Raw genomic sequence first — 15,138 nt, 5'->3', positions numbered from 1 at the left:
GTCTATCAAAAGGCGGCGCCTAAGCCAGGAGGGAGGAGAAAGGCAGACAGACCTGCCAGCCTCCCGGGTTTCTGTTCCCTTCTTACCCCTTTTCCGGCTGCTTCCCCCAATTGCCTGGCCTTGAACAGAGTCTCCCAGCCGAAGATTCTGCCTCCGGGGGCAGGAAAAGCAACTTCTCCTATGAGGAGCCCCAGCGGAGAACAGGGCGCAAGCGAGGCTGACATGTCCGCTGCTGTCCTGTTAATATTAACAGGCCCAGGCTTGCCACGAAGGCCAAAGTGCAGCCCAGGGACACGCAGAGCTGCGCCTTTAAAGCTCAGGTGCCTCTGAGCATGTGCAGAGTACATTTTCCCTACTCACCAAATTAGCTGGAGCAGAGGGCAGCCGACATGGCAGGGACAGCAGCCCCCCCTCTCCAGAGGTTCTTGGGACTCCAACTCCCATCAACCCCAGTGGTCAAGGATGATGGGACTTGTGGTCCAGGCATATTCGGAGGGCACAACGTTGGCAACCTCTGGGTTAGAACCATCGCCTCTGTCTGGGATTTGGAGAGAGGGGCAAAAGGGGGCGTTCTGTCTGGAAGGGGGTCATATTGAAAGGAGAACCGTGACAAAACATTGGGTGGGGGGAGGAAGTGGGGGCTACTGGGGAATCGCAGAGACAGAAACGGGGCCCAGGACATAGACACAAAATCCATCTCTTTATCACAGATAAGACATTGAAGGGGGTCAGACTAGATAGCTCATGGGGTCCCAGCCAACTCTGGCCCAAGTCATGCTGCCTCTAGCTGAATGAGGGAGAAACAAAAATACTTCTTTTCTCACTGTTCATTTATTGCATTTCTGCCCCAACTTTTCCTCCACGAGGCTTCAGGTGGAGCACGTGATTCTCTTCCCGCCCCCTTTTTTGGGGGTGTGTGAAACCCCAAGTCCCTTTCCTCCCTTCCGCCTCTGACCCACATGGGGGGCGGGGGGACCAGACCCAAGGCAGGCATTCACACAGGAGAAGAAAGCAAACAGCTTATTTTTAATCGAGGGAAAATACTTCAAAGGGATCTCCCCCCCCCCCACAAAAAAAGTCAGAAATCCTCCTGTGCAAATGCAACCTAGAGATTTTTCTTGCGGGGGGGGAGGCTGTTCTCTGACCCCCCCCAGAAAGAAAAGCAGCGACACACATTTCATCTCTGCGTTGCAGCAAAATGTAAAAACCCGTCACCTTTTGTAATTTTCCAAATTCCTGTACGTGTGTGGGGTGGTATTTGGGGGGGGGGGAGGCGATTGCACTGAGAACTACAAAGCAGACTTTCCCCCCCCTCCCCTTTGCAGCCAGGAGGCTGGAGAATTCAAGCTTGCAAAAAAAACCCAACTGCTTTTCAGGAAGGACACAGGTGGAGGAGAAACAGGAAACGGAAAAAAAGAGAAAGCAGCTCCCAATTCCCAGGATTTTATTTTATTTTTTCCATGGAAAGAGAAATGAAGGGGAAGGAGGGAAAGTTTTGCAGGTCCCCTGCAAGGCAAAGGGAACGAGGACCTGGAAAGAGAAAATGGGCAGGTGGGGGAATTCCCCCCCCAAAAAAGCACATTTCCACCTGCCTCCTTGCAAGGGGGGGGGGGCAACAGGGCTCAGATGTCAGGTTGTCTCAAAGGATTTTATTGGGGGCGCAACTTGGGGTTTTATTATTAATTCTTTTCTTGCCTCTCCATCCCACTCTATCCAAGGTTACTTGGTTCTCCCGATCCTCATTTAATCCCTGCAACAGCAACCCTGTGAGGTAGGTCAGGCTGAGAGAGGCGGTGGCTGAGCTCCAACGTCACACCCGGGGAGCTTCGTGGCCGAGCGAGGATTCGAACCCTGGTCCTAGTCTGACCATGCTGCCTGGGTCAGACCAAATACAGTCATGCCTCGGGTTACAGACGCTTCAGGTTGCGTTTTTTCAGGTTACGGACCACCGCAACCCGGAAGTACCGGAACGGGTTACTTCCGGGTTTTAGCGGCCGCGCATGCGCAGAAGCGCTAAATCGCACTTTGCGCATGCGCAGAATCGCTGAAGGGTTGCGAACGCTGCAGGTTGCGAATGTGCATCCCGCACAGATCACATTCGCAACCCGAGCGTCCACTGTACACACACACACACACACACACACACACACACACACACACTGCAGTTTCAAGGCCTGGGTTTCGTCTCAGGGAAAAGGCACAAATGGCGTAAAAAAACCACTCTACAACTTTTCGTTTTCAGAAACTTTCCCCCCACCCGAAATATTCTCCTTCCGAAACCAAGAACCAAAGTTTGCTGTGCTTGCTGCATTGCAGGGGCTTGGGACTAGGTGGCCCGGGGGGGGGGGGGGGACACATTCTCTTCCAACTCTACAAAATTTTCAGTGGTTTAAAAAATGTCACCCCATCTCACACTTCTGCAAGTAAACCCCCACTCTAGCCAAAGGGCTGCTCCATGGCGCTCTCAGCTAAACTATGTGCAGAAGTTTTATTTTTGGGGGTGGGGAGGCAAAGCTTCCAGTCACAGCCTCCCCAAAGCATCTGCCCCCAACCTGGTCCCATCTCCCCAGAGATACCAGGGTCTACAAATATATGGCCCTTCTCAGTGGGGCTGGGAGCTGAAGGTCCCAAATCCCAAGGTGGGGGGGAAGCGCAAGAACATTAGAAGAGCGCGGCTGCTGAATGAGACCCAAAGGGGACCCATTTAGTCCAGCCACACAGGGGCCAAATACCCCATAAAACCTAAGAATTCAGATAGACTGCCTCTGGAGATGGAGGTCCCATGAAAACGTTTAAGAAGCTTGGCTGCTGCAACAGGCCAGTGGCCCATAAAGTCCAGTTCTCACGGTAGCCAAATACCCCCACAGAACTTAAGAATCCGGATAGACTGCCTCTGGGGCTGGAGGTTCCACAAGAGCATGAGAAGATCAGGTCAATGGTCCAGTCTCCTGGTCTCACATGCCCTAAAGGGAGACCAGCAACCGGGACCCAAACGCAGCCGTTGAGAAGCATCCGCTCTCTCCAGCCGTGCTGGCAGAGCGTCCCTAAACGAAAGCCCGGCCACGTCCCTCTCGGAGACGAGGAAACGTCTTTGGGATCCTTTTCGAGATCTGTTTGGCCCTGCCGAGATTCCGCCCGAAGTCCCTGCGAGGAAGGCCGGCCCGGCCTGGCCCCTCTCAAAAGCCTACGCCCCTCAGTTGGTCCAGTCTGCAGGCGAACCCATTGGAAGGGGTCAGGCCATGCGGGAATCGCCCAGCGCTATGACAGGCAGACGTGCTTCCTCCACCAAGCCTTGGAGAGGGTCCGGATGCGGCTGGCGGTGCTGCGACGCTGCGGCTTGGGCGGGGGGCCACGGGCGCAGCGCAGCCCTGCGGTGATGGCCGTGTCAAAGACCTCCTTTAGGTTGTGCTGGGTGAGAGCCGAGCACTCCACATAGCCCAGCAAGCCGGCTTTGGCGGAGAGGGTGCGGGCGGCCGAGGGGGACACAGGCTTCTCCCGGCGCCGGGACAGGGCGATGAGGACCTTGACGTCCTGGCGCAGGTCCGACTGGGTGCCCACCAGCAGGACGGGCGTGGCGGGGCAGTGGCGGCGCAATTCGGGGAGCCACTTCTCAGAGATGTTCTGGAACGAGGTCGGAGACACGACGCTGAAGCAGAGCAGGACCACGTCCGCCTTCGGGTAGCAGAGGCGCCGCAGGCTGTCAAACTCGTCCTGGGGGGGCAAAGAGGGGAGGCCGTGAAGAGGGAGAGAGGGGCGCCCTGCAAGCTGGGGTCCCTGAAGGCACCGAACCAGGGAACCGCAGAGCTGGAAGGGGTCCTCCAGGGGCCATCTAGACCAACCCCCTCCAACGCGGCAGGAATTGCCACCCGAGAATCCGTGGCAGGTGGCCAGGCAACCTCTGTTTAAAGTGCTCCGGTGAATCAGAAAACGATGACCCTAGTTGATTCTAACCACAGGGCTAGGAGGGGGTGCCCTGGCGGGCATCTAGGCCAACCCTCTTCTAGGGAGGAAGGGCAGCATAGGTAAAGGTAAAGGGACCCCTGACCATTAGGTCCGGTCGCGGACGACTCTGGGGTTGCGGCGCTCATCTCGCTTTATTGGCCGAGGGAGCCGGCATGACCAAGCCACTTCTGGCGAACCAGAGCAGCGCATGGAAACGCCGTTTACCTTCCCGCCAGAGTGGTAACTATTTATCTACTTGCACTTTGACGTGCTTTCAAACTGTTGGTTGGCAGGAGCAGGGACCAAGCAAAGGGAGTTCACCCTGTCGCGGGGATTTGAACCGCCGACCTTCTGATCGGCAAGCCCTAGGCTCTGTGGTTTAACCCACAGCACCACCCAAGTCCCCATCAGTTCGCCCGAAGCGGCTTAGTCATGCTGGCCACATGACCCGGATGCTGTATGCCGGCTCCCTCGGCCAATAAAGCGAGATGAGTCGGCCACGACTGGACCTAATGGTCAGGGGTCCCTTTAACTTAGCCATATTGATTTGTATGCCGTTGGTGGATTTTTGTCATTGTCTTGTGGGCTGTGTGTGTGATAAAGGGGAGCTATACCGGGGTGAAGGCGTCTTCTTCTATTTGTCCCTGTGTCAGTTTCAGTTTATTGGTTAATTTTTCTAGTAAGACTGTTTCCCATACTATTTAGTACTATTGGTCCATGCTTACTCCTGACAGGTCTCTCCAGTGTCTGGTTATGGTGTTTCTGGCTGCTGAAAGTAGGTGGGTTATGAGTTCTTTGTGGTGTAAGTGGGCATTGTTGTCTTGGAAGATGTTTAGTAGGGCCAATTCTGGGGTGGTTTCTAATACTTGTTTGGTTATTTTACTTATTTCTCGTATGGCTGTTGTCCAGAATAGTTGGATTTTGGGGCACTCCCACCACATGTGGAGGTATGTGCCTGTGGAGGTGCACCCTCTCCAGCATTTTGGTGAGGTTCCTGGGCGTATTAGCCCTAGTTTTCTTGGTGTTAAGTACCACCTGTAGGTGAGTTTCAGAGTGAGTTCTTCTCTTTTTGTTGATATGGATTTAAAGGGGGGTTTAGACCACATTTTGGGATGCGGGTGGCGCTGTGGGTTAAACCACAGAGCCTAGGACTTGCCGAAAAGAAGGTCAGTGTTCGAATCCCCGCAATGGGGTGAGCTCCCATTGCTCTGTCCCTGTTCCTGCCAACCTAGCACTTCGAAAGCAGGTCAAAGTGCAAGTAGATAAATAGGTACCGCTCCGGCGGAAAGGTAAACGGCGTTTCCGTGCACTGCTCTGGTTCACCAGAAGCGGATTAGTCATGCTAGCCACATGACCCGGAAGCTGTATGCCGGCTCCCTCGGCCAATAAAGCAAGATGAGCGCCGCAACCCCTGAGTCGGCCACGACTGGACCTAATGGTCAGGGGTCCCTTTACCTTTACCTAGACCACATTTTGGTCCATTGAGTGGGGTTAATCTCATAGCCTATGTCATCCTCCCATTGTTTTTTGATTGCGTCTAGGGAGTTTGTGGGATTTTGTAGTAGTATTTTGTATACGGCGGATACCATCCCTTTACCGTGTCCCTTTGAAGGAGGTTTTCGAAGGTTGTCAGGGGCCTAGTTGCTGCTGATTTTACTGCTGGATTGTTTAAGAAGGCATGTAATTGGTGATGTGTTAACCAGGACATTTGGGTGTCTTCTAGTTTGTCTTGTATTTCTTGTGTTGACAAAGGTTTGTTATTTTTTGTAGAAGTAAAAATTAAGCAATATGCCTATTTCAAAGGCAAATTGCAACCACAGCCAGAATGGATCAATATCTACGTGTCTGTATTAGGACCCCGGACACCAGAGCCGACCCTCCTCAGTTTCCCCACAAGCCAGATTCAAGAGGCGCAGAGCAGGGGGCCCCAAATAAATGTGGCCCCGCGAAGCCCACCTGCGCCTCTCGCCTCCGGGACACCTTTGCCCTTACAGGTTGCAGGGAGGGGAAGCCACCTGCGCCATTTGCGGAGGGGAAAGTGGTTCAGTGGCAGGCTTGCAACCCTCGGGAATAAATTCGAAAAAACAAGTTGCTAGACCTCAAGAAGGCCCCAGGGACGGTTAGGAAGGGCCAGGTCAACGTGCCAAGTCCAGGTCAGTCTCCAACCCATCCCGTCCGGCCTCCTTACCTGCCCTGCGGTGTCGCACAGCTGCAGCCGGATGGGGTCTCCGTCGACCTGCACCACAGCTGGGGGGCGAAACAGAAAAATGGGGGGTCAGAGTTGGGGAGGCAGACAGACCCAGCCGCCCCAGATCAAGACACAGCATCGGGGCTTTCCCTCACCCAGCTGTGGAAGTCAGAGCCCAGCGCCTTCCTGCTCAGTCTCCCTGGCACTGGAGGCGGAAGGGACCTCCAAAGGTCATCCAGCCCAACCCCATGGAACACAAGGGCTGCAGCTCAAGGATCCCTAGCAGAAGAAGGAGAATTGTGGTTCTTAACAGACTCCTCTGAAGACTCCCCCCGGGGTCATCTAGCCTAGAGGCTGATCTTGATTTAGTTTTTGGTGACTCCGTCAGGACTCGAACCCGGAACAGAGGCTGATATTGATGAATGGGAAGAAGAGAGAGACAATTCCCCTTAATACATGGCTGGAGAAGCAGAGGGTCTTTGGATAAATATAATTCTATCTGGAATGAGTTTATGCAGAATATATTATCTTACTGACAATTATTTGTGTATTAGGATAATAAGAATATACACACCTGCATATTAAAGTATGGTGACAGTATTTTCTTCTTATTTATCATTCCCACTAACTCTTTTCTCCCCCCTCCCGCCATCTCTTTATGAATGAAATGATTCTAATAAAATACTTATAATAATAATAATAAAATTCTAGCCCAACTCCTGCAGTGCAGGGAGCACAACTCAACAATCCCCGACCCGTGCTCCATTGCAAAACCTCGTTATTCACTGCGTCATAGTTTGGGAGGCACCCCAGCGAACATATAGGCCAACCCCCAACCACTTTTATACTTATTTAATATTATTATTCTGACGTCATTTGTTTAGTTTGCATTTCCCGCGTCATCCATAGATCTCCTCCGGCAGCCTTCGCTCAGACTGAGGCTACTCTGGTGAAATGAAAGTTTGTCTTTCTCCAGGTAGGAACTAGGAAAGGAAAACTCGGATGCGGTCGACTCCAGGCCTGCAAATCTTTCCTGGCAGAACGAGGCAAGCAGGAAGAGACTCTTGCCGGGGTCTCCCGTGAAAAAGGATTTGCAGGAGCCCCTGCAAACCGTGCTCCGGGCAGGGCCCCTCTTTGGGGAGCAGGTAAACCTGCAACGTTGGCGATGCCCTCTGGCTGTTGAGCAGGAATAGCGCTTAGCACTAGTCACGCCCCGTATGGAATCACAGACCTGCACGGTTCGGTAGGGGACCCCCAAAGGTCATCCATCCCAACCCCCTGCAATGGCAGCTGAAGAATGACTTCCGCGGATAAAACAGCAAAACCTCCCGCGAAGCAGTGTCGTCGCTGCTCTTGCTCGTCCCCGCAGAGCGGGAAGGGCACCCCCAAAGGTCATCCATCCCAACCCACCCCCGCGCATCGCTCGCGTACCGGAGAAGCGGTCGAGGGCGGTGGGGACGTATCGCGCGGGGAAGCCGTTGGTGCTGTAGCTGAGCGCCAGGCTGGTTTTCCCGACGGCGCCGTCGCCCAGCAGGACGCACTCGAGGCCCCGCAGGCGCCGCTGCTCGCGGGGGCGGCGCGGGGGCACCGGCGGGAGAGACTCGCCCTGCGGAGGCATCGCGGGGTCCCCTCGCAGAAAGCGCGCGGGCGGACGGACGGGCGGAGAGGCGGCGGCGGCAGCGGACGCTCCTTCCAGGCTGTGCGCCCGGGCGCAGACAGGCAGGCAGGGAGGGGAGCGCCTCGTCGGGGCCACGCCTCCCCGCCCAGGAGGACACGCCCCTTTGCGGGGGCGGGGTCTGTACCTGCCCCCTCACCTCGCGGCAGCCTCCGCCCTCGACGGGGAGGGCGGCGAGCCCCTTCCCCAGCCTAGATCCAGCATGGAACAAGGGTGGGACTAGATGACCGTCGGGGGTCTCCTTCCCAGGACTCCTCGATTCTATGAACACCCTTCAGGCGGCTCGAGGGACGGGATTCCTCAGGAAATCACAGGATCGTCGAGGGGGTGGGGACCCCCGAGGTCATCCAGTCTCACCCTCCCTGCCATGCGTAAAGGGCGGCGCTGTGGGCTGAAGCCAGGCTCCCTGTCCCCTCCTGCAACCCCCCCCCCCCCACATTCCCTGCTTTGTCTCTCTGAAATGGAAAACATGTCCTTCCTGACAATGTGTTTCTTTCTGGAGGGGGCGTCTTCCTGCTTTGCGCATCAGACAGTAGCCGGGAAAAGCACCCCTCCCCCCCGCCCGGGACGGCGCATCCCAGCGAAAACAGGAAACACACCCGAGGCGTTACTGGAAATTGGGAAGCTGGGGGGCGGGGGGCAGGAGGTCCTCCGGTCCAAAACACTTTGTGCACGACCCCCTGGCGCCAACGCACCCCCCCCCCGCAAGGCTGGACGTGGCCCCTTTCCCCCAGAGTTCACACCAGCCTTGGCCAAGCCGGGTTAACAATCTTATGGGTAAGATTGGAAAGTTCCGGATAAATTGAAAGACGGGCTTCTTTACGCAGCGCAGAGTTAAACGGCGGAACTCCCTCCCACAAGAGGCCGGAGTGGGGGGGACTTTGATGGCTTTGAAAGAGGAATGTGCAAATTCATGGAGGAAGAGTCAGAAGGACTCGGCTTTGCCTCCCCAGCTTATTTCTTGACCCTGGGCTTCCCCTGACGCGTTATTGCGCTTGGATACAGCATTGGCTCTCCTCCTTGGGGCCCCTGTGAGAACAGGAGCCTGGGGCGGGGGGGGGCACTGTCCTGATCCGGCAGGCTCCTGTTCTTAGCCCAGGCGCCTTCTTCCGTGTGGGGTGGGCACTCGCCTGGCCCTGGCGCCGCCTGCGCTCCCGGATCCTGCCAAACCGGTTTGGCCGGCAGGAAGAGTAGAAAGGAGGGTGGACCCAGCCGGCCAGCCTAGGACATTGGCACCTGGACCCTGAAAGCGGGTCTGATCCAGATGCCGAGGCAAACGAGACCTCCGTCCTGTCCCTCGCATGTGCCCCGTCGAACGAAGCAGCTGGCAGACAGCCCCGGGGGGTCCCCCTCCAAAGAGGGGTGCCAACACCACCTTCTCCTCTTCCAGCTGCTACTTGGCCACCGTACGAGAAGGTGCCTCCATCACAGCTGCCCACCTTGGCCCTACCGAGGACCCAGATGAGCCAAACTCTGTCTGTCCAGGGGTTGGGGGCAATAGGCGATAGCGCATTTGGGGTCTGCCGTCTCTGAGGCCCAGGCAGCCGGAGGAGTACCGTGAGGTGTGGGGTCAGCGAATCCTAACTTACGGTAGTAAAGATAAAGGGACCCCTGACCATTAGGTCCAGTCTCTGACGACTCTGGGGTTGCGGCGCTCATCTCGCTTTATTGGCCGAGGGAGCCGGCGTACAGCTTCCGGGTCATGTGGCCAGCATGACTAAGCCGCTTCTGGCGAACCAGAGCAGCGCATGGAAACACCATTTACCTTTCCACCGGAGGGGTACCTATTTATCTACTTGCACTTTTACATGCTTTCGAACTGCTAGGTTGGTAGGAGCAGGGACCGAGCAACGGGAGCTCACCCCGTCGCGGGGATTCGAACTGCCAACTCCTGATCTGCAAGTCCTAGGCTCTGTGGTTTAACCCACAGCGCCACCCGAAAGGTGCTGGGGCTCAAGGCTGCTTGGCCCCCACCCCTTCCGCCAGGGCCCTCTGTTCCCTCAGCCAGATTTTTGGACATCCTGCATTCCTAGCTCAGTGGGAGGGCGTCTGCTTGGGGCTGGACTAGATGAACCTTGGGGGTCCCTTCCGACTCTGCCATCCTATGATTCTGTTCTACGTCCTGGGGCAGCCTCACTCACCAGGAAGGCTCTGGGTTTGGATCTTGCCAGTTGAAGGAGGAGAGGTGGGGGCCTGCCTTTCAGGGGGGTTGTGAGGAGCCAGCTAAGGCACATTCAAAATAATAATAATAATAATAGTAATAATAATAATAATAATAATTTATTATTTATACCCACCCATCTGGGCGGCTTTCAACAAAAAGACCTACACTGGCTCCCAGTACGTTTCCAAGCAGAATTCAAAGTGTTGGTGCTGACCTTTAAAGCCCTAAATGGCCTCGGTCCAGTATACCTGAAGGAGCGTCTCCACCTCCATCGTTCTGCCCGGACACTGAGGTCCAGCGCTGAGGACCTTCTGGCGGTTCCTTCGCTGTGAGAAGCCAAGCTACAGGGAACCAGACAGAGGGCCTTCTCGGTAGTGGCACCCGCCCTGTGGAAGGCCATCCCACCAGATGTCAAAGAGAAAAATAACTACCAAACTTTTAGAAGACATCTGAAGGCAGCCCTGTTTAGGGAAGCTTTTAATATTTAATAGGTTATTGTATTTTAGTGTTTTGTTGGAAGCTGCCCAGAGTGGCTGGGGAAACCCAGCCAGATGGGCGGGTTATAAATAATAAATTATTATTATTATTATTAAAATACAGTACAGTGGTACCTCGAGTTAAGTACGTACTTAATTCGTTCCGGCAGTCCATACTTAACCTGAAACTGTTCTTAACCTGAAGCACCACTTTAGCTAATGGGGCCTCCCGCTTCTGCTGCGCCGCCATAGCACGATTTCTGTTCTCGTCCTGAAGCAAAGTTCTTAACCTGAAGTGCTATTTCTGGGTTAGCGGAGTCTGTAAACTGAAGCGTATGTAACCCGAGGTACCACTGTAATGCATCAAACATTAAAAACTTCCCTAAAGCGTTTGGCTCCAGGTTCCTTCTCTGAAGGCAGTCAGGTCATGGACACGGTTGAGGGTGTGTGTTTTCCATGCGCTGGAGAAACTGGGAGCAGCTGGGTGTGCAGGCCAGAGCAAACTGGCTCAGAAAAGCTCCAGCTTCCTAGTCCTCGCCGTTTCCCACAGCTCCTCCTGGCCCGACCTGGAACTGCCTAGGTAAATCAGACACTCAGAGAGCGCAATGCTCTGAGCGAAAGGAGAACTCCCTCCTGCCGGCTACCGGAAACCGCACTCGAGACCCAAGCCGCCTTGAGCCCCCCCCCCAAGCCCTGCCCCCCAGGAGGGCAGTGGGAGTATGAGGGAGACCCACAGACCCCTGGCAACAGCCAAGAACCCCTGACCCTCCTCTTTTATTTTTAAATGAGTGGGTTAGAGAATCGCAGAACTGCAGAGTTGGAAGGGACACCCAGGGTCATCTAGGCCAACCCCCCCTGCAATGCAGGAATCCCAGGACTGGCATGTGGGAAGGGGGGAGCTGGTTGGATTTGCCGCCTGCTAGTGTGTGTGTCTGCGTTTTATCTCGGTTTCTTTTTTTTCAGGGGGAGTCTGAGCCTCGCCACTTCTTTCTGTGAAATGGGTATTGTGCGCCACCCATGTCTGTGCTCCTGGCACCGAAAAGTGGGGGGGCACCTCTACTCGAGGGGGTTGTGGGTGCAGGTGACGGCTAGCTAAAATAGTCAACACAGATGTTGGCAAGCCACTTTGAAGACGACACAGGTCTTGTCGGCCTCTGAGCATGGATAAGCTTTTTCTGCTAGGCTGAGTGCAAACTGGTTTCCCTCAGAGACCCCCTTCAACTGCTCCAATCTGCAAAGCTGGCACAGGTGCCACACAATGCCCCTTCCACATTTGTGCATTTTGGAACTCCCTGCCTCTTGACAAACGCTTTCCCTGCACTTTTTCCGGCCCCTGCTCAACAACAACAACAACAATAACAACAACTTATTTATACCCCGCCCATCTGGTTGAGTTTCCCCAGCCACTCTGGGCGGCTACCAATCGAGTGTTAAAAACAATACAGCATTAAATATTTAAAACTTCCCTAAACAGGGCTGCCTTCAGATGTCTTTTAAAGATACCTGCTTATTTCCTTTACATCTGGTGGGAGGGCGTTCCACAGGGCGGGCGCCACCACCGAGAAGGCCCTCTGCCTGGTTCCCTGTAACTTGTAAGTTTGGAACGGGTATTATGTGGTACGTGTAAGGCAGGTTCAAGCCATATGGTGCACACCATGCTTAAAACACCTTTACCTTACAATTTAACCGCTTTCTCTGAGATCATGCTCTACTATTTATTGCCCCTGTTTCAGAGGCAGGAACACAACCAACCTCTCCACAGCCCCATCACATGGAGAAGGACCAGGAAGGACACAGCCGGGGGCAGCAGCAGGATCCGAACCCAGGGCAACGGCTTTGGGGACCCAGGAGCTGGGACAAAGCAGGACATGCTCACTGCTTCTCAGTTTTCAGGGACCCCAGGGGGCCATCTATCCCAACCCCCTGCCAGGCCGCGATATGACGGCCAACTGGCGCCCTCTGGCAGCTACTCACGCTGCCTCCCCAGAAGAGGCGCCCACGGCCCTTCAGCTTGGAGAAGACGTAGACCACTTGGCCCCTGTGGATCTGGATGAAGCGGCAATCGGGCGCGATGTAGTCGTGGAGAGCAACCGCGATGGAGATGGGATCTGCAATGGGGGGGGGGGAGAAGCACAGGGAGCCGCCTGAGATCCTGACATCCCAAAGGAACATGGCACCCACGTGATGCGTCTGGGGAAGGGTTGTCCTCTCCTTCCCCCCAGAAAGTCATGCCCACATCGGAGCATCTGTACCCTTCTCTTCAGACATAGCTGTCAACCGTCCCTTATTTGGCGGGAAACTCCCTTATCCCAGCGCCGTGTCCCGCTGCTGTCCCTTATTGCTGTCCCTTAAATTTCCCGGGTTTCATGCTCGCCCGGCTCAGGAGGGAAGAAGCGGCTCGGGGTCCTCCGCCGCGCGAGAGAGCGTGCACTGGCGCTGTCATCCTGGCGCAAGGAGTTCCATCAGCCCTTCCCCGCCTGATGGGGTGACGGAGGGAGAGAGACTCTCGCCCACGCTGCCCGCAAGCCCGGAGGTGGCAGCCGTGGTGGCAGCTGAGGAGACGGCCTGAGGGAGGAGGAAGAGGAGGGGATGGGGAGGGATGCTGAAGGGCGGTGCTTCAGCAGCCACCGCGCCGCCGCAACCGCCTCATGCCGGATTGACAGCATCTGTCAATCCTACCAATGTATGTAACTCTTTACAACAGCAAAATCCCTTATTTTGGCTGCTGATCCCTTATTTTCGAGGCTGCTGGTCCCTGTAACTTGGCTTCTCGCAGCAAGGGAACTGCCAGAAGGCCCTCGGCGCTGGACCTCAGCGTCCAGGCAGAACAATGGGGGTGGAGACGCTCCTTCAGGTATACTGGACTGGGGCCGTTTAGGGCTTTCAAGGTCAGCACCAACACTTTGAATTGTGCTCGGAAACGGACTGGGAGCCAATGTAGGTCTTTCAGGACCGGTGTTATGTGGTCCCGGCGGCCACTCCCAGTCACCAGTCTAGCTGCTGCATTCTGGATTAATTGCAGTTTCCGAGTCACCTTCAAAGGTAGCCCCACGTAAAGCGCATTGCAGTAGTCCAAGCGTGAGATAACCAGAGCATGCACCACTCTGGCAAGACAGTCTGCAGGCAGGTAGGGTCTCATCCTGCGTACCAGATGGAGCTGGTGGACAGCTGCCCTGGACACAGAATTGACCTGCGCCTCCATGGACAGCTGTGAGTCCAGAATGACTCCCAGGCTGCGCTCCTGCTCCTTCAGGGGCACAGTTGCCCCATTCAGGACCTCTGCCTCTGCCCTGAGGTTTAGAAAGCTGCCATGAGTTCCGATCTATTTTAAGTCTATTGTTATTTTATCACCGGCCTTTTCTCTTGTTATGGTTTCCTCTGTGTTTCTGCTATTTTCCACTCAATAAATGCACGCCGCTCTGTGTCCCTGTGCCAGGACAGAGAAAACAGAGAGCTGCCTACCTTGGCACCGTCTGCCTGCCCCCCCCAATGCTTTTGTCCCTCTGGCACATGACCAGCCCCCCCCCTTACTGCCCTGGGTCCCCCTCTGGTTCAAAGGCCAACCACCAGCCTCCTGCTTCTGTTAATCCCGTGGCGCCACGGACTTTGCTCACGTGAGTCAGCTTGTGGAGCAGATAGCGATCTTTGGGAAGCTGAGAGGTGGGGCTGGAACAGGGGGGGGCAGGGAGGAGAAGGAAGCCTCTGGACCCCCTCACCCCACAGGCAGTGGGGTGCAGGGGCATCCCAGTCAGGGGGCAGGGGCAATGCCAGCCTGATGGGGCCATGACACAACCACCTGAGAAACTGGCCGATTGTGCTGGCATCGTGGGGGCATTGGGGCAGCTGCTGTGACCCAGGCCTTCTGCCAAGGCCCAGGAACTGGGTCAAGGCAGCGGCTGGAGCCCGGGGGGGGGGGGCTCTGCCAGGCTGCGGAGGGGAGGCAAATTGCTGCCAAGCAGGGAAAGAGAGTTGACCTACATTCCTAGGCAGAAAGGGCTCAGCTGGCACCTGCCCATGCCCAGCTCTGTGTTCTCTCTCCCAAGGCTATGGTTCGGCAAGGGCGGCAGACCGCAGCTCATTTCGGAGACTCAGCCTCGATGTGACCGCGGAGCATGCAGCGCTCCAGGTGGAAGAGCGCCTCTGAGCATGAGCAGAGGGCAATGACCGTCGGCGGACTCCCGAGCGCATCAGAAGAGCTGGCTGTTCAGGCTTGCAGCCAGCCTGTTTTGGGAAAGCTATTCAATAAACACACAAGACGTAACCGGCTGTACGTCTGAAAAAATAATATATCCTATTCATTGTATTGAATTGTTGATTTCAAAGGAAGTAACTCAAAGCTCAACGAAAAAAGTAGAAGACCCGGTTGATCCGTTCATTCTCTAATCAGTTTTTGCATAAACTGTGGAACTGTGGAACAACCTTTCGTGTGGATTGTTGGACTTTATGAACAGACAGGTGGAACAGACACTTGCACATATATGGACCTTATGCATAAAACCGCCCTGAGCCCAGTCTTGGCTGGGGAGGGCGGGGTATAAATAAAAAAAAAAATATTATTATTATTATTATTATTATTCAGTGGTACCTCTCGTTACGTACTTAATTCGTTCCATAGTAAAGGTAAAGGTACCCCCGCCCGTACGGGCCAGTCTTGACAGACTCTGGGGTTGTGCGCTCGTCTCACTCAAGAGGC

General features: G+C 55.2%; 1 protein-coding gene across 1 annotated transcript; it reads right to left on the bottom strand.

Annotated features, from left to right (window-relative positions):
* Window positions 1-1,013: 1,013 nt before the first annotated feature.
* LOC114603176 (rho-related GTP-binding protein RhoU-like) lies at window positions 1,014-7,870 on the bottom strand. The gene is made up of 3 exons (XM_028741975.2): window positions 7,562-7,870; window positions 6,131-6,189; window positions 1,014-3,711 (listed from the first exon to the last, which is right to left on the bottom strand). Exons 1-3 carry the CDS (start codon window positions 7,746-7,748, stop codon window positions 3,259-3,261), a joined length of 699 nt encoding a protein of 232 aa, XP_028597808.2. The 5' UTR covers window positions 7,749-7,870; the 3' UTR covers window positions 1,014-3,258.
* Between the last annotated feature and the right edge of the window lie 7,268 nt (window positions 7,871-15,138).

This window comes from Podarcis muralis, chromosome 7 (genome assembly GCF_964188315.1).
Source record: "Podarcis muralis chromosome 7, rPodMur119.hap1.1, whole genome shotgun sequence".
Taxonomy (NCBI): Eukaryota; Metazoa; Chordata; class Lepidosauria; order Squamata; family Lacertidae; genus Podarcis; species Podarcis muralis.
The sequence above is the reverse complement of the archived record's forward strand: the minus strand, read 5'-3'. Positions and strand labels throughout refer to the sequence as shown.

Excerpts from the sequence above, each read along its gene's own strand:
- LOC114603176 (XM_028741975.2), bottom strand. The coding sequence starts at position 7,748 with ATGCCTCCGCAGGGCGAGTCTCTCCCGCCGGTGCCCCCGCGCCGCCCC. Across the intron at positions 6,190-7,561 it reads CGCCCTCGACCGCTTCTCCG|CTGTGGTGCAGGTCGACGGA; the intron begins GTACGCGAGCGA and ends TTCGCCCCCCAG. Across the intron at positions 3,712-6,130 it reads TGTGCGACACCGCAGGGCAG|GACGAGTTTGACAGCCTGCG; the intron begins GTAAGGAGGCCG and ends TTGCCCCCCCAG.